At 52.3% G+C, this 26993-nt stretch overlaps 1 protein-coding gene across 2 annotated transcripts in view; it reads left to right on the top strand.

The window, feature by feature from the left end:
- Nucleotides 1-20582, top strand: part of PSTPIP1 (proline-serine-threonine phosphatase interacting protein 1) — a 45199-nt gene extending 24617 nt beyond the window's left edge. The window contains exons 5-16 of one of the 2 annotated variants that reach the window (XM_029951439.1): nucleotides 4037-4071; nucleotides 4305-4411; nucleotides 5447-5509; nucleotides 6090-6188; nucleotides 7001-7046; nucleotides 14128-14207; nucleotides 14774-14872; nucleotides 15887-15983; nucleotides 16473-16563; nucleotides 18968-19023; nucleotides 19231-19355; nucleotides 20276-20582. In XM_029951439.1, the coding sequence (XP_029807299.1) occupies nucleotides 4037-4071; nucleotides 4305-4411; nucleotides 5447-5509; nucleotides 6090-6188; nucleotides 7001-7046; nucleotides 14128-14207; nucleotides 14774-14872; nucleotides 15887-15983; nucleotides 16473-16563; nucleotides 18968-19023; nucleotides 19231-19355; nucleotides 20276-20407 (1030 nt within the window). In that variant the 3' untranslated portion in view covers nucleotides 20408-20582. Of the gene's footprint in view, nucleotides 1-4036; nucleotides 4072-4304; nucleotides 4412-5446; nucleotides 5510-6089; nucleotides 6189-7000; nucleotides 7047-14127; nucleotides 14208-14773; nucleotides 14873-15886; nucleotides 15984-16472; nucleotides 16564-18967; nucleotides 19024-19221; nucleotides 19356-20275 lie in introns of both variants that reach the window. The other variant, XM_029951438.1, reaches the window with a different exon arrangement.
- The last annotated feature ends 6411 nt before the right edge of the window (nucleotides 20583-26993 follow it).

Genomic DNA, 26993 nt, shown 5'->3' with positions numbered 1-26993 from the left:
TGGGAAAAGTGGAGCACCCCCTCCCCCACCGAACTGAGGGTACCTTCTTGAAAGTCTAGGGCCGAGACAGAGAGGCGGTGTCCCGGGCCCTGTTGTGTGAGTGGAACCGTGGTGGCCGGGAGGTCCCCAGCACCGGGAATGCGTGGGGCTGGGCAGGAAGGATAACAGCCCAGACGTGGGCAGGTGGGGGACGTGGAGTGCTCACAGCCGGCAACCCCACCCCACTGCCCCAGGAAGAATGAAGGTGCCCTCATCTGTGCAGCCCCAAGGGGCCGCAAGCTGGCTGACAGACGGGAGCCCAAGGTGAGCATGACTCTGTCCCCATCAGGACTATGCCGGGTGGGGACGGAGACTGAATGTCCATGTGGCAGTGCTGTGGACTCAGGGGCTCCCGGCATCCACTCTGGGTGGGGGGATGTAGGGAGAAGGACCAGCTGTCCCAGGAGGCTGTGCCTCCTTACAGCCACCCCAGGGCTGGGAGGGAGCGCTTGAGTCCATGGGCCAAGGGGTAGAGTAGGTTTGGGATTGAGAAAGGACTTGGTATTTACCAAATGTTGAATTTGTTGCCTTGGAGTACAAGCCTGGGGACCAGGTGGGGACAAGGTGGGAAGGTGCCCCTGTTTGGTGGGCTCACAGTTCAGTGAGGGAACAGATAATCAATGCATCAGCCCAAGGTGACAACAGGGACAGTGCTCAGAAGGGATAGAAGAGGAAGACCTGCAAAGATGTTGCACATAGGAAGTGAACACATGCAAATGCCCTGTGACAAGAATGAACATGGCATATAGAAGGAATTAGTGATGGCCAGGCGATCAGGTGGCCCAGAAAACAGGGCTAATAGGTGATGCTGGGGGCATGGAGCTGATGGGGCAGGGCCAGGGTGGCAGGGGTGAGGCAGACAGATAGGAGATTTAGGAGGTAAGAAGGAGGGTAGTGCAGGGGGAGGGAGAGGACGACTCCTGATTTCCGGTGTATACAGCCAGGTGGAAGGCAATGCCTTTGCTGACAGGGGAACCTTGCTGAGGAGAGAGGTTTGTGGGGAGCTGAGTCCAGTTTTGGACATGGCCTTTGAGGTGTCTGTGAGCCATGAGATCTAAAAAGGGGTGAAGACCAGGCTGTGGGTGCTCAGGCTCTGAGCTCTGGGACGCGATGTAGTCATGACATCGTTGGGGCCTGAAGGTGGTGTGGGTGAGGGCTGGTGGCAGGGGAGGGGCCCCAGGAGCCTGGAGAGGTTCTCACCAGGAATGGAGAGACTGAGGCGGGACATGAGTGTGCGGGTAAGCAGAGGGACTGGAGGTGTAGCCGCTGACAAGCCATCAATTTTGTCAGAGAAGAGTCCTGACCCCTCATCCCCAGGGCGGGTGGGGTCACCCCTGGCATCACCCCTCCTTCCTCTGGTGAGAAGCACAGGGCTGACCTTGCCATCTTGCCTGTTGTGTGGCTGTGGGTCAGTTTCTTCACCCCTCTGATGCTTGTTTTTCTCATCTGTAAAATGAGGATAATGATGGGAGCCTCGCTGGCAGAGCTGCGAGGATGAAACAATTCAGGCCAGCCGTTCTCACATTTGAATGTACATCAGCAGCACCCGGAGGCTTGTGAAAACAGTGCTGGCCTCCACCCCGGAGATTCTACTTCAGGAGGACTAAGGTGGAGCCTGAGAATCTGTGTTTCCAGTCGGCTTCCAGATGATGGTCATGCTTTGGTCTTCAGATCACCCTTTGAGATCTACTTAGTTTAGGGCAAGGGGTGTGGCATTGACCAGACAGAACCCACAGTTCTCTTCTAGACCTGGATCCCCACGGCTCCTACCAGGTTGCTGACCCTCGTTGGCTTCAGTTTCCCTAAGTGTCCAAGGAGAGGGAAAGCCTGACTTGCAGGGACTGGGATAGTCACTGGCAGGAAGGCCAGAGTCCAGGGCTGACCAGGGAGGGCGTCATGAGGCGGTATGGCCAGCAGGGGGCGTGCGTGCTGCTCAGCAGAGAGACAGGGAGGGGAAGGGAAAGGAGCACAGGGCTGGCTGGGCAGAGAGCCCCAGAGGATGTGGCCAGAGACCAGGTGCCTCTCTGCTGCCTCTGTGTGACCACAGCAAGCCTGGCCACACTCTGGCCTCAGTTTCTTGTTTTGTCTCAACAGACTGAGCCTCTTCAGGCATCCGGGTGCTGAAGGAGCTACAGCTTATTCTGCCTCTTTGGTTAAGGGGCAGGGAGTTAACTCAGGCAGAGATATTTAGCCCTGAGAGAGCGGACACGTACCGCCTTAGGCCCAGTCTGCAAAGCCTGCACACCGTGTCTCTGTGCACTTGGAGACTTGGCACCCATGGGCCACGCTGAGGCATGACAGGCACAGACATCACTCACACACCTGCTGATGCACACAGGCTGCCCCTCCCACCTTGGGGTTTGGGGATGTGAGAAGGGAGCCAGCCAGCCTAAGGGGCTCCCTCAAGGGAACCCCTACCTGAAAGCAAAACCAGAAGGTTCTTGATAAGTGGGGGAACCCGGTAAGTTCTTAGGTGGGGCAGTTTAGAGGTCAGCTTAGATCAAGTTCAGGACAAGGGTGTGCAAACGTGGGCTCAGGTGAGGGTTGCACACCAGCAACCAGGTCCTGACAGAGGTACTTTATACATATTAAATCATTTATTCCTCAAAAACATCCTGTTTGGGCTGTTATCCTCACTTTACAAAAAGGGAAACTGAGACACAGAGGGTGAGTAACTCACCTGAGGTCCCACAGAGAGTGAGTAGCAGAGCCTGGACTGGACCGAGGCTGTCTGGCTCCAGGGTCTGCTTTTAATGCATATGGGAGCACAGAGCAGGGAGCCCCTGCCCAGATCCTGCTGCTTTCTGAGGCTGGGTTTTCGAGTCCCCTTCCTTCTCTACCAGGATGGGGAACTCACCCCACTGAGGGGTCCCCATCCCAGAGATCCAATGACCTGCAGAGAGGCCTTCTCCCCTGCTGGTCCTGTTCTGACCCAAGCAAATGTTCGCCTCATGGTCCCCATTACCTACCAGCAGATGGGCCTGTGTCCTGGGTGGGCTCCCACACCTTTGCTCAGGCACCAGCTCCATCTGTGGCCCTGGCAGGGCTGCTGGATAAAATATAGGATGTCCAGTTAAATTCAAATTTCAGATAAACAATAAATACTTTTTAAATGTAAGTAGCCTCCAAAGATTATGTGGGGGATACTTATACTCAAGAAGTATTTGCTGTTTACCTAAAACTCAAATTTAACTGGGTGCCCTGTATTTTCCTTTGTTCTGTCTGGCAGCCCTCCCTTCGGGCATCCTCCCCCATGCCCGGGCCAGCCTCTCCCCTTCCTGCCCCCGCTGGCGCCCAACCTACGGTGGACAATGTCGCGTCTCTCCTCTAGAATGGCCACCCTGCTGCCTCTTGACTCCTCCTGAGAGGTTCTAGCAGGGACTCCAAGCTTAGTGCATCCTATTGCCCACTCCTCCTGGGTCATTACTCCCTCCTGGGTCCCCTCTCAGAAATGTTACCACTGTGTGCCCGGCCACCCAGCCAGGGACGGGGCCAACCTCTCTCTGCCCACACCTGTATGTCCTGTTCATCTTGCCCTGACGCCCCGCGTTTCTCTCCTCTTGTGCTCCTGCCCTGGTGGCCTCCCCCATCCATGTTCCTTCACAACCTCCCCCAGGCCACTTGCCTAAAGCCAGGTCTGACTCCTGCTCTCTCCTGCTTCAGCTCATCCTAAAGGCAGGGGAGGGCCTCATGGGGGAGGGACCCCTCTGAGGGAGGGAGGGCCTTAAAACTATGCAGAAGCCAGGAATATTCTGGCACCATTGGGAGGTTTTAATGGCTTTTTCATTTCCAAAGGAAGCTCTGTCTTCCAGAAATCCCAGCTTGGGCTCTGAGTGGATGGTAGCTCTCTGGGTCTGGCTAGAAGGTCCCTTGGGTCTAGGTCAGTGTGTGTGAGCAATTAGGGCCCCCTTACCAAATATAAAGTCCCTGGGGCCAGTGGGAACTTTAGGATCTGTTGTGCCCTCGTCCTTCTGATCTTGGCCTTTCTGTCTTGCAGCTCCCTGAGAGCCTCCTTTGACTCCCTAAAGCAGCGTAAGTTCCCCCGTCCCCAACCCCAGGCTGCACGGTGACAGGACTTTCTGGGAACACCCCTGTCCCCATACATGGAGATAGTTAGATCCTGGTGGGGGTGGGGCCCTCAGGGGAGGACATGGCATTCTGAGGCTGGCAGAGGATTTGGGGGTTTGGGGCTGCGGCTGGGCTAGTCCAGGCAGGGGTGAGTGTGGGGGTGGCTGGGGCTCTATGCCTCCATGCTCGGCCCCCAGAAATGGAGAATGTGGGCAGCTCCCACATCCAGCTGGCCCTGGCCCTGCGTGAGGAGCTGAGAAGCCTTGAGGAGTTCCGGGAGAGGCAGAAGGAGCAGAGGAAGAAGGTGAGGCGGGTGTTGGGGGTGGGCCCGAGTGTGACTGTTCTCTGTCCGCCCAGCCAGCCCCCCAGATCTCAGGCTTTGAGGATTCTAAATGTGGGGCCCTGAGTGGACAGTTGGTCTCCCAAGCCAGCCCCAGAAGCCAGCTCGGCTCGAGGGGCAGAAGCAGGTGGCCTCTCTGAGCTGCCTCGTGTGCAGAGCACCTGCTGAGGCCGGCCTGGGGCTGGCTATTTTTAGTTTTCCTGTGGCTGGAGGGACTGTAATAATGTCTGAAAAGCTCTGCCGTCTCTGAGACGCCTTCCCCAGGGTGGCCAGAGCCCCCACAAGCGGAGAGCTGCAACGTAGTATGTACGGGCGACAGCGTGTGGACAGGTGTGTGCATATGTACACGTGTGTGTGAGAGAGGGACCAGGGGAGCAGCACGCGTGTGTGCGCACCTGTGAGCATGTACGTGTGTGTCCGTGTGCCTGCACCTCGGTGGCCGGGCGGCGGGCCCCATGCACAATCAGCTCTTCTTCTTATGACCTGATCTCTGCCCACGCTGTTCTGTTCTCTCTACCTGAACAAGGAGCCTGGGAGCACCCACCCACACCACCCAAAAGCACACGCAAGCACTCTCCTCTTCTCGCAAGTGTGCACATGAAGGCCTGTGTGTGCAAGCGGGAGCGGTGGGAGCAATGGGAGCCTGTGAGTGTGTACTTCTGTGTGCATGTGTGTGCCAGTGTGTACACAGTGTATGACCAGGGTGAGGAGGTACAGAGACCGTGAATGAAGGGGTGTGTGTGTGTGTGTGTGTGTGTGTGTGTGTGCGTGCATGCGTGCGCAGGGCGAGTATTCTCCCTTGGTCCCCAGGACCAAGTCCTGGCAGGAATCCGAAGCAAAAAGACAAAACGGGCACATCCTGCCCCGGGCTCTAGTTGTCTGTGCAGCTTGTCACGGCCCCCTTCAGAGCCAGGAGGGGAACAGCCCGTCCTCTTGGCTGAGGGCAGCATCCTGAGGCCACAGCCCTCCTGCTCAGAGCCTCATGTCTGTCCCCTGCAGTACGAGACCGTCATGGACCGTGTCCAGAAGAGCAAGCTGTCTCTCTACAAGAAGACTATGGATGTGAGTGTGAGGGTCTTGGGCCCGGAGGGGTGGAGGACTCACAGTGTGGACCTCGGGAGCCCTGGGCGGGGCCCCTGCCTGGCACAGGGCTTGCCTCGACCCCTGTCCAACAACACACATCATGTGGATAGACCCAGGCCTTGTCCATGAGGGGCTCCTGACGGACGGGCTGGTGATCAGTCCCAGAAGTGGCCCACTGGGTGATCCATACTGTTAGTTGGGGACTTTGGGGTAGAGGGAGAAGGGACCTCTGCGCTATGTCCCCCAGGACACTGAATGTGGGGTTCTGCAAGAGGGGACAGCATGTGCAGAGGCCAGCATCATGCAGATGCATGGCATTTTCAGGGACGTGCTAGTGGTTTGATGTGACCACATCTCTAAAGAGGATGGGGCACCGACCCCACTGGGACAGGGCCTGGAAATAAAACTCCATTCTCCGTCTCTACTCAGGACCCCCAGATCCCTGTCCCTGGTGAGAAGGCCCCCACTCCACCCACAGCCCCCTGACGGGGAGAAGGGAGGCTGGGTTCAGGGAGCCTCACTCTGGGTGCCCCCCAGTCATGTTTCTCCACACCCCCAGTCCAAGAAGACATACGAGCAGAAGTGCCGGGATGCCGACGACGCCGAGCAGGCCTTTGAGCGCATTAGCACCAATGGCCACCAGAAGCAGGTGGAGAAGGTGCGTGGGGCCACTGAGGCCATGTGCTGTGTCACCCAGGACTGGAGCAGGGCAGGGAGGGAACGAGGCGTGCCACAGACACCCCAAGAAAGGTCCACATCTGGAACATCTGCTCATTCCTCTCTGAACTACCCTCTCCCCATCTGTGGAATGGGTTTCTTGGAATCTCTGGACATGGACAGGGCCAGCTAACTCTCACACAGCCCTTGGAGACAGGCTCAGGAGACCCATGGCATAGAGACATGAGGCCCAGAGACAGTGAGTGACTTGTCCAAGGTCTCAGATCCAAGAAGGAAGAGAGCAAGGACACACACCCAGGTCATCCAGAACCCAAGATCTTGACTGCTCTGGCCTCTGGGCCAGGGTGAGGCATCAGAGGCACTGGGGCCCAAGAACATATTTTGCCCATTGCACAGACAGGAAAGCTGAGGCCCAGAAAGGGCAGGAAACCGTGGGTGAATTAGGGGCAGCAAGGCAAGGGCAGAGCCCACGTCCCTGCTGGAAGGGCCCAGAGGGCCAGGAGGAGCTGCGGGACCTGGCCCAGTCCTTAGTTCTCCCTCCTGTCTTGATATCCAGTCTTCACAGGTATCTGCATGGGCTATGCGTTTGTTTTTATTTTTTTAACTGGACCCATTTTGATGGTGGTCCTTTGTGAGGTGAGGCTGGAGTAAATGGTAGCGCGTGCCCACAGGTAGCTCCTGAGTGCCCCCGCGTGGCTCAGGAAGGGTGGGATAGAAGCGCCTCAGAGCCCCCCAGGGCGGCTGGGAGCCCGCTGGGGCCGGCTCAGCTCTGCTTTCCCTCTGTCTCCTCAGAGCCAGAACAAAGCCAAGCAGTGCAAGGACTCAGCCACGGAGGCAGGTACGCGGCCCCGCCCACTTCCTCTGCCCTGGGATGGTGGTGCAGATAGGCCTGTCCCCTGCCCCGCCCCCACACTTTCCTCATCATGGGGACGCACACTCACGCAGAACTGTACACAGTCACGTGCTCACCACTCTCACATGATCATGTACGTAAAATAAAAATATTGGTGTTCTCCCATTTGCCAAGACTGTTCTTGGTGCTTTGCATGTTTCAACCAATCTGCACAACAGAGCAGTCCTATGAGATGGCTTCTATCATTATCCCTCTTTTATTTATCTATTTTTAAGTTTTTTGAGGTTTATGATTTTTGAGAGAGAGAGCGCGAGAGAGAGACAGAGTGTGAGCAGAGGAGGGGCAGAGAGAGAAGGAGACACAGAATCTGAAACAGGCTCCAGGCTCTGAGCTGTCAGCAGAGAGCCTGACATGGGGCTTGAACCCACAAACACAAGATCATGGCCTGAGCCAAAGTCCGATGCTTAGCGACTGAGCCACCCAGACATCCCTAATTATCTGTCTTTTACATTTTCAAATTTTCAATGGAAGTATGGTTGACATATGATATGTTAATTTCAGGCGTAAAACAGAGTAACTCCACGATCATGACCACTGTGCAGTGCTTGCCATGACCCAGTGTAGTTACTCTGTTACCAGTGTCATCACACTGTTACTGACTATATTCCCTGTGCCGTACTTTTCATCCCTGTGGCTTATTTCTTTTATAAAGAGAAGTTTATACCTCTTAATCCCCTTCACCTATCTTGCATCCCCAGTCCCTTGCCCTCTGGCAACCACCAGTTCTCTATTTTTATGACTATTTCTGTTTTTTGTTGTTGCTGTTTTGTTTTTTAGGTTCCACACAAAAGTGAAATCATATGGCATTTGTCTTTCTCTGTCTGACTTATTTCACTTGGCATCATAACCCTCTGGGTTCATGTATTGTCATGAATGGCAAGATTTCATTCCTTTTTATGGCTGAATAATATTCCACTGTACATCTTTTTTATCCATTTGTCTATCCAGGGCACTTGGGCTGCTTCCACATCTTGGCTCTTGTAAATAACGCTGCAGTAAACATAGGGGTGCATATGTCTTTTGCAATTCATGTTTTCATTTTCTTCAGGTAAATATCCAGAGGAAGGATTACTAAATTGTGTGGTATTTCTGTTGTTAATTTTTTGAGGCAAGTTCATACTATTTTCCAGAGTGGCTAGACCGGTTTGCATTTCCACCAACAGTGCAAGACGGTTCCCTTTTGCAACATCCTCGCCAACACTTGTTATTTCTTATCTTTTTGATACTAGCCATTCTGAATGGTATGGGGTGATATATCATTGTGGTTTTGATTTGCATTTCCCTGATGATTAGTGTTGTGCATTTTTTCAATTCTATCTGTATGTCATTTTTGGAAAAATGTCTATTCAGGTCTTCTGCCCATTAAAAAATTTTTTTAATGTTTTTTATTTATTTTTGAGAATCAGAGAGAGACAGAGTGTGAGCAGAGGAGGGTCAGCAAGAGAGGGAGACGCAGAATCCGAAGCAGGGTCCAGCCTCTGAGCTGTCGGCACAAAGCTTGACGTGGGGCTCAAACTCATCAATCACGAGATCATGACCTGAGCCAAAGTCAGATGCTTAACCAACTGAGCCACCCAGGCTCAGATTTTTCTTTTTTATGTTGAGTTGTATGAGTTTTTTGTATATTTTGGATATTACCCCCTTATCTTCTCCCATTCATTTGGTTGTCTTTATTTTGTTGACAGTTTCCTTTAGCCATGCAAATGCTTTTAATTTGATATAGTTCCAATTGTTTATTTTTGCTTTTGTTTCCCTTGTCTGAAGAAACAGATAAAAAAAAAAACACCCATAGGGCTGACATCCAAGAGTTTACTGCCTATGTTTCCTTTTATGACTTTTATAGTTTCAGGTCTCACATTTAGGTCTTTAATCCATTTTGAGTTTAGTTTTGTGTATGGCATAAGGAAGTGGTCCAGTTTCATTCTTTTGCACGTAGCTGTCTGGTTTTCTCAATGCCATTTATTAAAGAGACTGTCTTTTCCCCATTTATATTCTTGCCTCCTTTGTCATAGATTAATTGACCATATAAGCATGAGTTTATTTCTGGGCTCTCTATTCTGTTCCATTAACCTTTGGGTCTGCTTATGTGCCAGTACCATATCAGTCTGATTCCTATAGCTTTGTAGTATAGTTTGAAGTCTGGGATTGTGATACCTCCAGGTTTGTTCTTTTTTCTCAAGATTGCTTTGGCTGTTTGGGGTCTTTTGTGGTTCCATACAAATTTTAGGATTTGTTCTGGTTCTGTAAAAAATGTTGGTGTTTTGATAGGGATTGTATTGAATCTGTAGATTTCTTTGGGTAGTGTGGACATTTTAACAATATTAATTCTTGTACTCCATGAACATGGAATATCTTTCCACTTATTTATTTGCGTCATCTTTAATTTCTTTAATCAATGCCTTAGTTTCCAGAGTACAGGTCTCTCATTTCCTTGATTAAATTTATTCCTAGGTACTTTATTCCATTTGGTGCAATTATAAATGGGATTATTTTTTTAATTTCTCTTTTCACAACTCGATTATTGGTATATGGGGGCATGACAGGTTTCCGTGTATTGATTTTGTATTCTGCAACTTTACTGAGTTCATTTATTAGTTCTCATAGTTTTTTTGGTGAAAGCTTTAGGGTGTTCTATGGATAGTATCAAGTCATCTGCAAACTGACAGTTTTACTGCTTCCTTACCATCTAGGGTATTTCTTTTTCCTTGCCGATCGCTGTGGCTAGGACTTTCAATATTATGCTGAATAAAACTGATGAGACTGACATCCTTGTCTTGTTCCTGATCTTAGAGCAAAAGCTTTCAACTTTTCACCACTGAGTGTGGTGTTAGCTGTGGGTCATTGTGGTGGACTGTGCCCTTCTAGACCCGCTCCTGAGAGTTTTCGTCATGACTGGGTGTTGAGTTTTATCGAATGGTTTTTCTACATCTGTTTTTTTCTAGTAGTCTCTTATACTCCTTTGTATTTCTCTGTTGTCAGTGGTAACTTTCCTCTTTCATTTCTGATTTTATTTATTTGCGTTCTCTTTCTTTTTTCCTGGATGAGTCTGGATAAAGGTTTATGAATTTTGTTTTTTCTTTTCAAAGTACTTAAGTCCCTATTTCATTTAGTTCCACTCTAATCTTTCTTATTTCCTTCCTTCAACTAACTTTGGGGTTTGTTCTTTTTCTGGTTCCTTTTGCTGTAAGATTAGACTATTTAAGGTTTTTCTTATTTCTTGAGGTAGGCCTGTATTGGTATAAATTTCTCTCAGAATTGCTTTTGCCACCTCTCAAAGATTCTGAAATGTTGTGTTTCCATTTTTATTCATCTCCAGGTACTTTTTAAATTTCCTTTTCGAATTCTTCATTGACCCATTGATTGTTTAGTAGCATATTGTTTATGGGTTTGTGTTTTTTCCTTGTAATTGATTTCATGTTTCATACTGTTGTGATCAGAAAAGATGCTTGGGAGTATTTCAATATTCTTAAATTTACTAAGACTTGTTTTGTGTCCTAACATGTGATGTATCCTGAAGAATGTTCCATGTGTATTTGAAAAGAATGTGTATTCTGCTGTTTCTGAGTGAAATCTTCTGCACATATCTAAGTTCATCTGATCTGAAGGATCATTCAAAGCCATCATTTCCTTATTGATTTTCTGTCTGGATGATTTACCCATTGACGTAGTGGAGTGTTAGTGTCCTTATATTATTGTACGTCTCCCTCTGTTTTATTATTATTTGCTCTTTATATTTAGTACCTCCATATTGGGTGTATGGATATTTACAATTGTTATACCTCTTGTTGGACTGGTTCCTTTATCATTGTATAATGCCCTTCTTTGTCTCTTGTTACCATTTTTTAAAAAGTTATTTTGCCTGAAAGTATTTCTACCCCAGTTGTGTTTTTGTTTGTTTTGTTTTATTTTTGTTTCTATTTGCATGGAATCTTTTTCTCTCCTCTCCTGTCACTTTCAGCCTGTGTCTTAGGTCTGAAATGAGTCTCCTCTAGACAGCGTATAGATGTGTCTTGTTTGTTTTTTTTTTTGTTTTTTTTTTTTTAATCCATTCAGTCATCCTATGTCTTTTGACTGGAGCATTTAGTTCATTTATATTTAAAGTAATTATTGGTAGACATGTGTTTATTGGCATTTGGTTTTCTGGTTGGTTGTTTTTGTAGTCTTTCTCTTGCTCTCTTCCCTTGTGGTTTGATGATTTTCGTTAGTGTTATACCTGGGTTCCTTTCTCTTTTTGTTTACATTATAGGTTTTGGGTTTAGGAGTATTATGAGGTTCATATATAACTTCTATGAATACAGCAATTTATTTTTACAATGATGGTCACTTAAGTTCCAACACGTTCAAAAACACTACATTTTTACTCCCCCCTCTACATTTCATGTGTATGATGTCATATTTTACATCTTTTTTATTTTTGTAGATATAATTGATTTTACTTTTTCTTTAAACCTTCATACTAGCTTGATAAGTGATTGATCTACTATTTTTATTGTATGTTTGTTTTTCCTGTGACATTTCTTCTCTGTCATAATTTTGTCACTTCTAGTTATGGCCTTTTCCATTTAAAGAAGTCCTTTTAATATATTTTTAGGGCATTTTAGTGACAATGAACTTCTTTAACCTTTTTTTGAGAAACTCTCTCTCCTTCAATTGAGAATGATAATCTTGCCAGGTAGAGTATTCTTGGTTTTAGGGTTTTTTTTTTTGTTTTTGTTTTGTTTTGTTTTTCTCTCAGCATTTTATTCATATTGTGCCACTCCCTTCTGGCCGGCAAAGTTTCTGCTGAAAAATTGGCTGATAACTTTGTGGTGTTTCTTTCATATATAACTAGCTGTTTCTCTCCTGCTGCTTTTAAGATTCTCTAGCTTTAATTTTTGACATCATAATGATTATGTGTTTTGATGTGGACCTCCTTGCGTTTGTCTTGTTTGAGGCTTTCTGGACCTGGATGGCTGTTTCCTTTCCCAAGTTAGGGATTTTTCAGCTATTATTTTTTCAAGTAAGCTTTCTGCTCCTTTCTCTCTTTTCTTTCTGGGACCCCTAAAATGCAAAGTTAGGATACCTGATGTTCCAGATGTGCTATAACCTATGCTCATTTAAAATTTTTTTATCTTGTTTATTTATTTATTTTGAGAGACAGAGTGAAACAGAGCACAATCAGGGGAGGGACCAATAGAGAGGGAAAGAGAGAATCCCAAGCAGGATCTTTGCTGTCAGCACAGAGCCTGATGTGGGTCTCGATCTCATGAATTGTGAGATCATGACCTGAGCCAAAATCAAAAGTCAGATGCTCAACTGACTGAGCCACCCAAGGTGCCCCTTTACCTATCCTCATTTAAAAAATTCTTTTCTTGGGGTGCCTGGGTGGCTCAGTTGGATAAGTGTCTGACTTTGGCTCAGGTCATGATTTTTTCAGTTTGTGAGCTCAAGCCCTGCATCGGGCTCTGTGCTGACAGCTGAGAGCCTGGAGCCTGCTTCCGGTCCTGTGCCTCCCCCTCTCTCTCTGCCCCTCCCCCGCTTGTGCACGCGCGCTCTCTCTCAAAAATGAACACACATTAATTAAAAAATAATAAAATTTTTTCTTTTTGATATTCCACTTGGATATTTTCTACTACCCTATCTTCCAGATCACTAATCTGTTCTGCCTCCTCTAATCTGCTGTGGATTCCCTCTAGTGTATTTTTAATTTTAGTTGTTATATTCTTTTGCTCTGCTTGTTTTTTTTTAATATCTTCTATCTCTTTGCTAAGTTCTGAGTTAATCCACTCTTCTCTCAAGTCTGGTGAGCATTTTTATGGCCATTACTTTGAACTCTTTAACATGTAGATTGCTTATCTTTGTTTCATTTAGTTCTTTTATCTGAGGTTTTGTCTTGTTCTTTCATTGGAACATATTCCTGTATCTCTCTATTTCATCTGACTGTTTGTTTCGTGTATTGGGTAGGTCTGGGTAGGTCGGCTACGTATCCTGGACTTGAAAGTCTTATGTAGGAGGTGTCTTGCGGGTCCCAGTAGGACCATCCTTCTTGGTCACTAGAATCAGGACTTCAGAGCCCTGTGTGGGCTGCATATGCCCTCCTGTTGTGACTTGGCTGCAGTCTTGCTGATGGGCAGGGCTGGCTGCAGCTGTGCCGGTGGGTGAGGTCAGCCCCAGTACAGCTGGATAAGTGGCTCGGCCATACTGTTGAATCCCCCTTTTTAACAAGTGAGGAAATTGAGACACAGAGAGGTTAAGTAACTTATCCAAGGTCACACAGTCAAGAAGTAGTGGTGAATGCAATTCAACACAGGCTATCTGGCTAGAGCCCAGGAATTTCACAACCACCACTATGGGAGACAGACTCCCTCACCTCTCTCTTACACACACACACACACACACACACACACAGCCTTCTCCGGGCCTCAGTCTCCTCTATCCTGCACCAAATGCCAGAACCTTCCCAACACACTTCATCTCTGTTGGTACACCTCCTAGGGCAGAAAGCTCATCCCTATTACCCCATGGAAATACTCTCCCTCTTGCTCTGCTTCTTCCAGAACCCAGCTGCTGCCTTAGCTGACAGATCTGGCAGATAGGTGTCCCTCAGGTTTGGGAATGGAGGTCATGGCCAGGCCTGCTGGGTTCAACAGCTCCCCTGCTCCATCCCCCCTTCAATGCTGCCCTTTCCAAGCCTCAGTTTCTCATCTAGGAAGTGTGAGAGGGGAGGACCTGGGGATGGCAAAAGGCTTGGACTCTCATCTTGAGGTGTGGGCTCTACCGAAGCCCTGGGCAGCTCAGAGCACAGCAGGGAGCTAAGAGTCACCCCAAAAAGAGCAGTACCCGAGTAAGTGGTCCTGATGGGCTTTTGGATGAGGCCCCAGAAGCCGGGACAGGTCTCTGAGGCAGGAGGGAGGACTGCGGACTTGGGGCAGGAGGGCCCTGGGTGCGGGGGCGTGCAGGAGCAAAGGGCGGAGGTCGGGGGTGGGTGTCCAGGCCTTGGCCTCCCTGACGACACCTGTGCTTCCAGAGCGAGCATACAAGCAGAACATCGAGCAGCTGGAGAAGGTGCGGGGTGAGTGGGAGCAGGAGCACCGGACCACGTGTGAGGTGAGTGACTGCGGGCGTGAGGCCTGTTTCCCCACCTGCAAAATGAAAACGAGATCCAGCCCTCCGGCTGCTTCCTGGGGCAAAGTGAGGCAGCCATGGGAGGAAGTTCACTCAGCCGTCTGCTCTCCTCAGGCCCTGCGCCCTGTCCCGGGAGCGCCATCTGGCTGTAAGCCTCGTGGCCCTCTGCGCAGGCAGCCTTCCCGCTTTTTGCTGAATCGACACTGAGGCTCGGACAAAACCCACAGCTTCCCTGGGTCCTGCTGTGGACAAGGCCTGGAAGATGGGCCTTAGGACTCCGGTCCAGTGCTCCTCTCCCGAAGTGCCCAAGGGCTTGTTTTTCTAGCGTGTGGTGGAGCCTAGAGGAGGGTGAGGGCAGGAATCAGAAGCCTCAGGGGCTGGCACAGAGGTGGGGATGGGGATTCTCCAAGAAGGGTGTTTCCTTTGGACTTGGTTTTCAGCAGAGGGGGGTGTGGCTCATCGGTGCCGAGGGAGCTGAAGGGCCCAGGCTGGCCCGGCCCTGTGAGCCCCTCCTCACTTCTCGCCTCCATCCCATCTGCACCTCGCAGGCTTTCCAGTTGCAAGAGTTTGACCGACTGACCATCCTGCGCAACGCCCTGTGGGTGCACTGCAACCAGCTCTCCTTGCAGTGTGTCAAGGACGATGAGGTGGGGGCTAAGGGCAGGGAGGGGCAGAGAGTGAGTTGGGGCACGCAGCCTCCAGGCAACAGCATGCCCAGGTCCGTCCGAGTCCATCAACAAACACCTCAGGGCTTAGCCTCCGCCCCTGGGCCCCAAAGGACAGGGCACTCAGCACAGGGCCCTCGCCTCCTTGCCTGAAAGCTGCTCTTGTGGTTACCCTGGGGTCTGCCTCTTCGCTCACCCCTGCTCGAAGGGCCTTGGCTCTGCTCTCAGGTCCACAGATCACCTGCTCCCCGTCGGGGTCAGGAAGGGAGGTGCACGCTGCCCCTCACAGGCACGCAGAGAGGCTGGAGGGCACTGGGCTGCTCTACTCTAGGCCTGGTGCTTGCAGGAGCCAAGGTCCAGTCCCTCCTATGCCGCTCAAATCTCTGGGGTGTCCTGGTTCCCCTTACTGAACTCTACATGTCAGGAGTGTTGGGGTGCCAGCAGAGAGGGCCCCCCACCTCCGTAGCAGGGGCTCTGACCTCTGTTAGTGCAGCCTGAGAGCCATGAGCTCTCTTGAGACGGCCTGGACTCCCCAATGCCCAGTGAAGTTCCTGGCCTGAACCCTTCTGCCCACGGACTGGTGGTCTCCTGTGGCAGAGGAAGCAGTGGGGGCTTTGGATCCTCTCATTAATGCAAAGCGTGGCTACACTGAATTGCTCTGCAACTTTGGGCAAGTCCCTTCCCCTTTCTGAGTTTCTCATCTATAAATGGGGAAAGCAGGGTCTTCTTCAGAGGACGGGAGGGAAGTCCCTTGCATAGGACCTTGTGCACAATAGGTGTTCAGGAAGCAGAAGCTGTCAGCCAGGGCTCTGACCACTCAGTTACACGCCAAGGCCCCCAAATACAGGCACTGAGCTGTGCACACAGGTCTGTGAGGCAGCTGGTGGGGTGGAGTCCCCTGGCCAGAGTTCAGATCCACTGAGGAGCAGGGCTTTGAAGAGGTTGGGTATCAGGGTGAGGCCTGATCCCTCAGCCTCTGCTCTTGCCCACTGCCAGCTCTACGAGGAGGTGCGGGTGACGCTAGAAGGCTGCAGCGTGGAAGCCGACATCGATGGCTTCATCCAGGCCAGGAGCACAGGCACTGAGCCCCCAGGTGAGGCCCAGCCTGGAGGTAGACAGCCTCTGGGGCCAGGCCCCAGTTCTCTGAGCCTAAACTGCCAGGACAAGGCTCACAGATCCCTTCTTGGTGGAGGAGCCTGGGCCAGACCCCGAGGAGGGGTCGGGGATAGGGCAGCCCCTTGGGCGGGTCCTGGCCTGCTGCCTCCTCTGAGGCAGTGGATGGCACAGTGCTTAAGTATGCAACTCTCAGAATGGGGAATAGAGGTGGGAGCCTTCTTACAGCCGGTTGGGTCCCACTAAATCACGAGTCCAGAATATTTGATCTCCGTGGTGCCCACAGTGGGGTGTCTCATCGAAGTGAGAGGGGCCCCCTCCCCAAGCACCAAGGCAGGCTAGGGCCAGAATGGGTAAGTGGGGGCCCCAGTCTGGGTCTCTGGATGGGGACAGGTTGGTGATCAGGTGACGCAGGCTCTGCCTGCCTTGGCGGCGGTCACCCTGGGCCTCACAAGCTTGCTGCCCGCAGCTCCGGTGCCCTATCAGAACTATTACGATCGGGAGGTCACCCCGTCATCCGGCAGCCCTGGCGTCCAACCGTCCTGTGGCATGATAAAGAGGTGAGGTGCCACGCGAGGCTGGGGAGGCGCCAGGAGGTGGGTCCGGCCTCTCCTCCTGCAAGTGTTTCTTCCACGCGTACTTACCGAGCACCTACCGAAGGCCCTGGTGCTGGGTTCAGGTGTTGGGCATTCTTTGGGAACAAGATGGCCTCAGTTTTGCCTCATGACACCCTCAGTCCAAGGGGACCTAGACATTAAGCAAATAATCACACCCCATTTACTTGCCGGTGACTGTGTTCAGAGCTCCAGGGAGGCCCCAGGCTGGCTTCCATGTCCCTTGGGTCCTGCTGCTAGCCTGGGTTGGCACCCTGGACTGTCATGCTCTGGGAGAATTTCCCCAGGCTTTTCAGCGTCCCTTCAGCAGAGGATCCTAGTGCCAAGCATTACTGTGTCACCTGCACAAGTCACCTTCTCCAGGTCCAGAACCCATGAGTCACTGGGGTCAGACTAAGAACCCAAGGACCCTCTTGGTTCAGACCTTGGGTGACAACAGTGACAGCTCATTGAGAGCACCTAGGTTCCTGAGAGGGACATGTGCCCTGTGTGTGTGGGGGTGGGGGGAGGTCTGAGTGCGTCTGTGGGTTTCATGTGGTGCCTGGGCCCCGCTCCCACCCTCAGGCCCCTGTGATGCCCTCTCTCCATCCAGCCTGGTGCAGAGAAGGCCCTGCTTCTGGGAGGTAGGGAAGGAGGAGATGGGGTGATGGACCTCCCAGCCCCGAGGGCAGCTTCTCTCTGCCTCGGGAACCCCTGAAACCTCCCCTGTGGGACACATCTGGAGACAGGGGGGACCACCACCGTGCTCAGAGCAGGGGCACAGCATGGCCCTGCAGGGCCCGTGAGAAAGCAATGGCCCCGGAGCACGGGGGGGTCAGTCACACCCTCACAATCATAGTGTCGTCTTGGGGGACTCAGGCCTCCCTGCAACCCTGGGGAGGACCCGGGTCTCAGCACAGGGGGTCATTTAAACACCTGATGGAAGGGCTCACCTGGGGCCGTGCCCAGAAAGGACGGACAGAGAGGTGGGGGAGGCCCGGAGACTGGAGGCGATGGGCAGGCCAGAGCAGGGGAGAGCCAGATGCCAGGTGCGGGTGGGGAGGGGTGGGGCAGTGGCCAGGAATGAGTGAAGTGTCACAGGTGTACACAAAGCTGGGGAAATGGGCAGTGGCCTCCATGAGCTCGGCTCCTCCCTGCCACAGCCCTGCTGACTTCTACCCTGACTCGCTGCCCGAGTCACGGTTGCTGAACCCGCACAGCCCGAGTCATCATAGACCAGGTCCACACACGCACGTCCACGTGTTTCTATCCTGGGCTTGTGTGTCCACTCCTGGGTCCTGGGCTCCACGAAGCTTGTGGGGGGAGGCGGGGGAGGGCAGGGGCTGAATTTTCCCCCTGTGGGAAAGGCCCCTCAGGCACCACCTGGGCACTGCAGGGCAGCCTCCCAAGGCCTGAGTCACACTCAGAGCCCCTTGGGGGCTGGCCCAGTCCCTATTCCAGTCTTGTCTCCCGCACACCCAGACCGGTCCAGCCCACTCCCCAAACTGCTCCGCCTGCGTGGCGCCACGCCCCCGACCCCCCACCTCAGAGCTGCTCAGGGGCTACGCCTTGCGCCATCTCTGTCTGTTAAAGCTGGCTTTCAAGGGTACCTGGGTGGCTCAGCCGGTTAAGCATCTGACATCGGCTCAGGTCATGCCTCCTGAGGCATGGTCAGGTCTCCTCTTCTCCCCCATTTGCTCTCTTTCTCAAAATAAACAAACTTAAAAAATAAATAAAGCTGTTTTTCAGGAGTCAACCCCACCCAAAAGGCTTTCCTGAGGCTGGGAATAGCATCAGCGTCTACTGACACAGCCCTCAGCACTGCCTGCTTTGTGGGGTACCCACGTCTGCTTCCCCCCGGTGCCCCCAGCGTCTTTTTATTCAGCAAACCTTCATGCCTGCCTGCCAGTCCAGGCATGGGTCAGGCACAAGGGAAGGGGTGAATTAGCAGTTTCCTAGCCCTCATAGGAACATTGGAGTCCCTACCTCAGGGCGCGGCTGGGCTGGCCAGGTCGCGGGGGAGCACAGGGAGGTCTGGCTGGCCCAGGCAGGGGAGGGTCCCAGCAGGATCCAAACGGGCTGAACTCTGAAGGGCAGCCCCTTCACCTGTGGGGGTTAGGAGGAGGAGGGAGCAGGGGTCTGGGAGCTCAGGGTCCTGGGAATCTGGGAATGCACTGTGGAGGGCCTGCAAAAAGCAGGTGCTGAGGAGGCCTAGGAGGGTGCAGAGGCAGGGAAAGGAAGGCCCACCCTCAGGCCTGACGGGCACCCCATGTCACTTTGTGCCTGGAGGCCAGATGGCCCCAGCCCTGGGGCTTCATGGGCCCCTGCCGCATCCCCCTTCCTCCCTCCCAGCTTTGCTTCTTGCCCCCAGGTTCTCCGGGCTGCTGCACGGAAGTCCCAAGACTACATCGATGGCAGCTTCTGCAGGTCACTGGGAGTGATTGGGGTGAGGGGGTGGGGGGGCAAGCAACTGAGCCCAGGGGGGAGGATGGAAAGGATGGGTTGTGGCGCAGGTTGGTTCTCTAACTGCTTTTGTGGGGGGGCTGAGCCCAGTCTGGGGAAGCTCCAAGCCCGGGGATCACTGCCATTGAAAGCGCTGGGCTCCAGGCCTCACGCTGCTCTCAGCCTCCACAGAGACCCTGACCCCAACCCCTGAACGGAGTGAGGTGGTCTATTCCGCCATCGCAGTGCAGGAGGCGCCAGGTCCCCCAAGCGCGCCAGCCCAAGGCTACAGGGTGCTCTACGACTACACGGCCCAGGTGAGACCCTCAACCCCTCTCCTCAGACGGGCACAGGTGTGCCCCTACAATAGCACCCAACACTTGGGAGTGGCTGTGTATCTGCTGAGCAAATGGTGAATGGGTACGAGGGCCTGTGTCCACCTGGATCTGTTCTCACCCACGCGCGCATGCTCGGTACCCAGGCATTCGTGGGCACCGTGTGCCTGGGTGTGCGTGTGCACGCACGCTGACAGCACCTGGGGCAACCTGCAGGAAATGGACCAAGGGTCAGACTCTGCACCTTCTGGCTGGAGCCACGGGTGCCAAGAACAAGACCCTCGGGTTGGTCTTCCGACGTCCACGGGGAAAGGATGGGGCAAGGGGCACGGGGCGGGTGTAGCCCATCTGCTCCCTGCTTTGAGGCGAGTGTTGCAGAGCGCCCCCTTAGTCCACACGGATGGAAGCCAAGCATCCCCTTGGGGCAGGCAGGCTGTGCCCTGGGTTGGGCAGACCTCCAAAGCCTGGTCCTCGGTCCAGTGAGGGGCCAGGCCAGGTGAATGGGAGTATGCTTGCGTGATGGGGGCTGGCTTGGCGGGGAGGCTGTGCGTAGTGCGCCTGGAAAGGCTGGAGCACGGTGAACACTCCTGTGTCTGGAAGCAGAGCTGGGGGAGTGGGCAGCAGGGGGGAAGCTGGGGAAGAAGTCTGGGTGAGGAAGGCCTAAAACGACAAACCAAGCAGGGCAGGAGCCCGAGTCCTATAAGACACCCCACACCCTACATGTCTCTAGAGGGTGCCTCAGTCAGAGCAGCCTTGCCCTGTGGCCCCAGGAAGCCAGGCACAGCTCTGAGGACCCGGCCACCTGGGAGACCAGCTCCCACTTACTTCCTGGGGCAGGGAGCCCACCAGAGCTCCATTGAAAGGGCCCCTCCAGCCCAATGCACTTTCATTCTCTTGCCCAGAATTCTGACGAATTGAACATCTCTGCGGGAGACATCCTGGAAGTCATCTTGGAAGGGGAGGATGGTTGGTGGACAGTGGAACGGAATGGGCAGCGTGGCTTCGTCCCTGGTTCCTACCTGGAGAAGCTCTGAGGAAGGGGCAGCAGCGCCCATCTGGACCTGCCCTGCCCTGGGACCAGCAGTGTCCCTACCGCTGCCCTGGCCTTTCTGGGGCCCTAAGACCAAGTCTGCCCCCCCAGGACGGATGCTGGAGGCTCCCTGAACAACCTCCCACAGGGAATAAAGGAGTGCATTTTTTTCTCATTGATGCGGGGGTCCCTTTCACTCTTTCTCCTGCCTCCGTGTGCGTCATCTAAGATGAGGGAAAGGAGTGAAGGGCGAAGTCCAGGGGAGCAGAGCTCGCTTACTTCCAGTGTCATCACTAAGGCCTGTCAGGCCTGTCGCAAGGTCACCTTGCCAGGCCTGTCGCAAGGTCTGCTGGGGAGGGAGAAGAGCCCTGGCCCCAGTCTGGGAACTCCCACGCTGCCAGGGAGACACATTCACACACAGGCCAGTGGGAAAGGGCTGTAGGGGTCAGGATGGGGGTGCGGTGACGAGCAGGTGCTTACAAGTCCTGGGACGGGGGCACCATGCTTCCTTGGGGCAGAGGGACTGGAAAGGGGCCTCGGAAGGGCAGCAGCAGACAGGGCACAGAGAAGGGCAGAGCATCAGGGTGGAGGTGGGAATGCCTAGAACATTCTGGGGATGAGCCAAGCTCAGTCTGGGGAGGAAAGAGGTGATGGGTCCACTGGAGGTGAAGAGACCAGGGTGCAAAAGTTGACAGGCTTCGAGCCTTGTGGGTGCATGTGACCCTGTGTCCCAACCAGCTGAGGCTTGGGGAAAGCATGGCTGCCTGCGCCACCCCGTCACACATGGCACATCCGCCCAGGCAGGGGCTCCAGAGCCCATGCAGGCTGGCCCTGGGCCCTAAAGTTGCCAGGCTCGCAGGCCCCCAGAAACACAACTTCCACTGTGGGCCAAGGCCTGCCAAAGCCCTGCTCTGGCCACAGCAGGCACCATCTTTGCCAAAGGCATTGGGAGTGGGGGTTGGGGAGAGCCCATGGGAACCGGTGGCTCCTCAATCCCACACCCCCTTACCTGTGGGGGCCCTGACACTGCCAGCACAATAGGCGTGACCACGGGGGTGCAGGGGGACACAGTGTTCTCTGAGCACACCTTGAGACACTGCTGAGGGGGTCAGTACCCCCCCCCCCCGAAGACAGCTCTCTCCAGGACCATTACTTCACTTACTCATTCATACACCTGTAAGGCTCACCCCATACAAGCAAGAGGAGTAATCCTCAGTCCCTTGCTTTACTCAAGGAGCTCTTGACCCCGTCAAGGGGACCAGCCCAGAAAGCTAACAATAGTACAGGAAATGTCCTGAGGTTCCAAGCAGTCAAGAGACTACTGGGAATAGGCAGCCCAAGACAAGTCAAGGAAACAGGAAGGCTGTTCCCAGAGAAAAACGACGGCTCCTTTCTGCTCCTGCCTGCCTCTGGTAGCCCACCATGGGCTGGAGCGGGCTCATGTGTGTGACGGAGAAGACAGTGAGGGTCAGCACTGAAATCCCCGGGACTTAGAACTAGAAGGGACTCTGGGAGAATCCAATCTGATGTGCTGCACAATGCCTTGCCTGCCACCACTGGACACTGGACACCTCGGGCAGCATCAACATCCCTGGTGACAGGGAGCACCCACAAAGGCCCATGTGCCCGGGCAAATGTCAGGTGCCACAGTGGCAAAAATGAGGCATCTGACCAAGCTCTGCCCTAGGCAGAGGGGCAAGGAGGGCACCAGGAAAAGGGGGCTGCCCCCCGTGGCTACTGATTTCCAGCTCTGTGACTCATCTTCATCACTTGAGCAAGTGAGGGTGCCTAAGCACACTTGGCACCTGGTGGCGGAAGGAATGGGCTCCATTCTCTTGGGAGGGAGAGTGCCTTTGGGTCGCGGCCTCTCACCTGTCTCGGCTGTGGGCACCACACAAGTCCAGCAAGCAGTGAAATGGTTCTTTTTCTACCCAAGTGTTACTCATGCTGGGGCCAGGCAGGGTGAAAGGGTACAAGGCAGCCCCGGGGCAGGACAGGCCCCCCAGAAGCAGGGCTCCCGCTAGCCCTCTGCTGGATACCACCCACCTCTGCTTCGACCAGGGGGCATGTGGCAGAGGGAGTGGGGGGGGAAAGCTTTGGGCTTCTGACAAAATCAGACTGAGGCTTAAATCCTGGAAATGTCATTTTCCCTTGTAAAGCACATTCTGCAGGAGAACTGACCAAACACCCTGACACATCTGATGTTCATAAATAGGGATGTTTGGAAAGAAAAACGTAATCTCATGCTTGGTCTGCTACTCCCCTGAAGGAGAGACATCAGTTGAATAAAGCGCTATGGAAATGTTTGCCTGCGACCGCTAGGTTCGAGGCCTGCCAGGTGCCTCGGAAACAATTTGATTGAGGCCTTCTGTGACTGGCCCTGTATTTAATAATGGGGGGCGGAGGGGAGCTAAGAAAAAGGCGTACAAAGAGCTCGCTCAATCCAGAAGCGGTGGGTGCACAGACGCTGTAACTCTTCTGATACAAGTAGAAAGCAAGCAAGTGGGGGTCGGCCCAGATGCCACGTGCAGGCTGTCCAACATGGAAGGAAGTGTTGGAGGTTCGTCTGGGAAGTGGCACTGGGGCTGGAGAGCAATTCTGGAAGGCCGGGGTAAAGCAGATCGACAGGCCCTGGTAACTTACAGGCTGTGAGACGGGAGTGGGACGACCGGAAAGGAAGGAGGTAGGGGCGACTTCTGAGCTGAGCCAGGCCTTGAAGGCAGACGGGTCCTCCCCAGGCTGAGTAGGACATGGAGGATGGGTCAGCGGCAGGGACAAACCCTGAGCAAGGGCCCGGAAGAGGCAGGGCAGCCAAGGAGACTGACCACAGGTGTCAGGTCATGTACGGGCAGCCAAGAGGGAAGAAAAAGAGAAAGTCAGGTATCTATGCTTTATTCCTTGAGAATACCTTGTCATCTTGACTGAGCATTCGACTGCAGAGATTTTTTTTAAAAACCTTTGGCCTAGATATTTATCATTATTTCTGACAAGTGCTGCAGTGTCTATGCCCCAGAGGGCGATGGGTAATGAGTGTTAGATAACAGACCCTGCGCTCTAGTCATTCAGGCAGCCAGAGAATGGAGCTGAAAGCAACAACTCATGGGTCACAATTTATACCAGGAAAAAACCCCCACACATGAATCTAAGTCAGATTCATGGCCTCTGCAGCTTTCTCCATTCTCCACACACTAGGCAGGTGAGAACCTCAGCTGCCGTGAACCAACTGCGTGGACAGACAGCTTTCCCGGCAGAAGAGATGGTGCCACATAAAGAGGGAGCTGGCCCGTGTGTAACTGGGCGTATAAATAACGGCAGCCTGCTTCCTGATGGAGAGCTGCTCAAACAGACGGGGCAGGGGAATGATGGCCTCTGAAGTCAGAACATCAGGGTCCAAAGCCAGGCTCATGCTTCCTCGTGGGGTTTTAGGCAAGTCCCATTTCTCTGGACCTCATCTTCATCATCAGGAAGATGGGTGCAATCAGCCTCTTGTGTAATTGCTATCCTCATAAAGTTCAAATTAGATATAAGCGCTAATTAAAAGATATGACCATTTTTAACAAAAAGGTGCACCACCTCTAAATCTTGGCATAATCATCCTCACTTAGCATGCCCTTTGGAGGGCTGTGGTTATGTCAGTAAGTCCTTCCCAAAGGAGACAAGGAGTAAATGAGAAGCGACCTGCTAATTGGCCAGACTAGATACATGCCATCACTGAGGTCCAACCCCTAATTCTAAACACCTTCCCACAGCTACTCCCCAAGCCCAGCAACATCTGCCCCCATCTGGTGAACGAAGACGTCTGCCTACTTCCCATCCTGGCATGTGAAGCAGTAACATGGGCCCAGAACAAAACTGCCACCGGCAAGTGGGCATACCACCCTCAACCTCCTCACAGGATTCTCAGGACCCCAGGGATGTGGCTTTCAACTGTGCCCAGCAAAGCCCCACTTAGCAGCCAAGAGGAGGAGGAAGGGAGCGCCCACTTTATCTCGAACTCCACGTGTAGAGTTCACATACCAGACTAGCAGAGGTTCTCAACCCTGGCTGCTTAGTAGAGTTACCTAATAAGACTTTTTAAAATGCTGATAGTGGGGCGCCTGGGTGGCTCAGTCGGTTAAGCGGCCGGCTTCGGCTCAGGTCAGATCTCACGTTCGTGGGTTCGAGCCCCGCGTCAGGCTCTGTGCTGACTCTAGCTCAGAGCCTGGAGCCTGCTTCCCGTTCTGTGTCTCCCTCTCTCTCTGCCCTTCTCCTCTCATGCTCTGTCTCTCTCTGTATCAAAAATAAATAAAGTATTTAAAAAAAGTTATTAAAAAATAAAATAAAATAAAATAAAATGCTGATAGTTTGGTCCTACCTTAGACTAAAACCAATTCTCTGCCAGCCGAGTTTGAGCATAAACATTTTCCTGGTGATTCTAATATGCAGCCAGGGATGAGAACCTTTCTGGCTAATGGGTTCTTCGGCTTAAAAAAAGAAAAAAGAAAATCCTATTCTTATGGCACCATACTGACTTATTTCAGACATTCACTGCCCACTACATGCCAGGTACTGTGGATACAAAGATAAACACGTTTCTTTTCTATCCTCTATTATTTCCATATCTATTTTTCTTTCAGTAAATAAACTCAGGAGAGGACTCGTGTGTAGGTCCATTTCGCCAGGACTAGGAATGCACACAGCACTGTCCAAAAAGGTATTTAGTAGGAAAACTTATTTTTGCAAGGACGCTGTCTAACACCCTCAGGAGACCTCAGCCACACTGTAACAAAGAGCCACCCAGACCGTGCAAATCATTTTCAAGAACTGCCCAGGGTGCTGGATACAAGATCAATGTATCCAAGGTGGATGAGCTCCAACACAGCAACAATAACCAATTAGGAAATGGATCAGGAAGGTTATCCCACTCACAGCAGCAAAAGACCCTGATTTTCATAGAAAATTTCTTAAGTTAACCCTGTTAAGATCTGTAAGGAAACCAGGGCATAGGAAAATGCACATTTTCATACTCTAGTGGGAATAAAAATTATTATGCTCTTTCTGTAGAGCAGTGAGACATAACTATGAAAAACTTCCAGTGTGACTTTTTGTCCAGGGTAAATCCACCACTGAGACTCCATTCTTGCATCCGTGTAAAATCACCCAACACGATTAAATCCAGACATAAAAAGTGGCTCTTCTGCCCTCTGAAGAACAGGCACTGGGGAGCAGAATCTCGGTGTACTACAAGCTCCTAATCCACCACTGGTGGAAGAAGCTGCACTTTCACCAGGCAAGCAGAGAGAAGTGAGTGAAGGAGAGTGTGTGGAATTAGCCTCTTGGGCAAGTTCAAGGAGTAAGCTAGCAATCAGCACATTTTCCCAAAACAATTTCCTACTCTGGAGGCTCAGTTCTGCTGTGCAGAAATGGCGGAGGACAGACACCACCAGTCCAGATACTGCTCACCCCAGCTCCAACCTGGGACGGGACAGCCAAAGAATGGTTCATATCGAAAACCAAGGGAGAAGAAAAGAGACGGCTAGGGGAGAAGGCAGTAGTGAAAGGTCATGAGGACAAGCGAAACATTCCTGCCCACTGTGCAGCCTATAGGGACAAGAGATGGGATTGGTCAGCGGAACAGAGCAAACCTCCTGTAGTTCTCAAAAACCATGAATGTTTTAGTTAACTTTCACTCTGCGAACAGAGTTAGCTTTTATTCTTCTCAACACCTCCATTTTCAGGCAGGATAGACCTACACAATTTTCCCCAGATTGATAGATCCAAAACCGAATGTGAACTCATGCCCCTAGATATGGTCCTTACTTGCTCCCTCACTCTGTTACTAATTGTTTCCTCAGTTGACTGAGCCAGAAACATAGGCCTCAAGCTAGACTCCTTCCTTCCTCTCCCTTTTCTGTCCCACAGGCTGTGATGGAATTCCACCATCCCTCTCCACACCACCACCAATGGTTCCCTGCTCTACCCTGAACCACTGCACCTACCTCACGCCCCTCCAATCATCCTCCCAACTGCAGCCATGACATCCCAAACAGGTCCACTGTCACCACACACAGCTGCCTCCATTTTCAAGTAACACTGAGCCTCCACTTAAACTTCTTTTCCCGGCCCTGTTATTTTAAGCTCCAGCACAACGAGCTACTTACAGCTCCCTGCACACTCCAACCCATCTCGCACTCCTGTGTACCCTCTCCCACAAAGCCCATCCTAACTCTGGGCTCAAGCCTCTCCTCCAAGGAAGTTGCCTCTGACCTCTCTGGGTATCTCCTTTGGGCTCTCATTTTTTTGTTACTACAAACACTGCACTGTATGGAAATTATCTGCTTCTGTAAATAGTCCTGTGGCAGGACTCTACATTCCTCGAAGACAAGGAGAGCATCATCAACCGACGCCCAGTGTCATGCACATGCTTAGGTGTTCATATCTGTAGGATATACTGGACTGAAATGCGTCTCTGAAAAGCATCCCAAGGCCTTTAGAATTCGGCAACTGATGTAATTAAAACACATGCAAATCGTGTAGACATGCACCAACATTTAAAACATTACACTGCCACTTGGGAACTGAAGTATCCCCAAATAATTAAAAAGTACATG

This window comes from Suricata suricatta, chromosome 9 (assembly GCF_006229205.1).
Source record: "Suricata suricatta isolate VVHF042 chromosome 9, meerkat_22Aug2017_6uvM2_HiC, whole genome shotgun sequence".
Taxonomy (NCBI): domain Eukaryota; kingdom Metazoa; phylum Chordata; class Mammalia; order Carnivora; family Herpestidae; genus Suricata; species Suricata suricatta.
The sequence above is the reverse complement of the archived record's forward strand: the minus strand, read 5'-3'. Positions and strand labels throughout refer to the sequence as shown.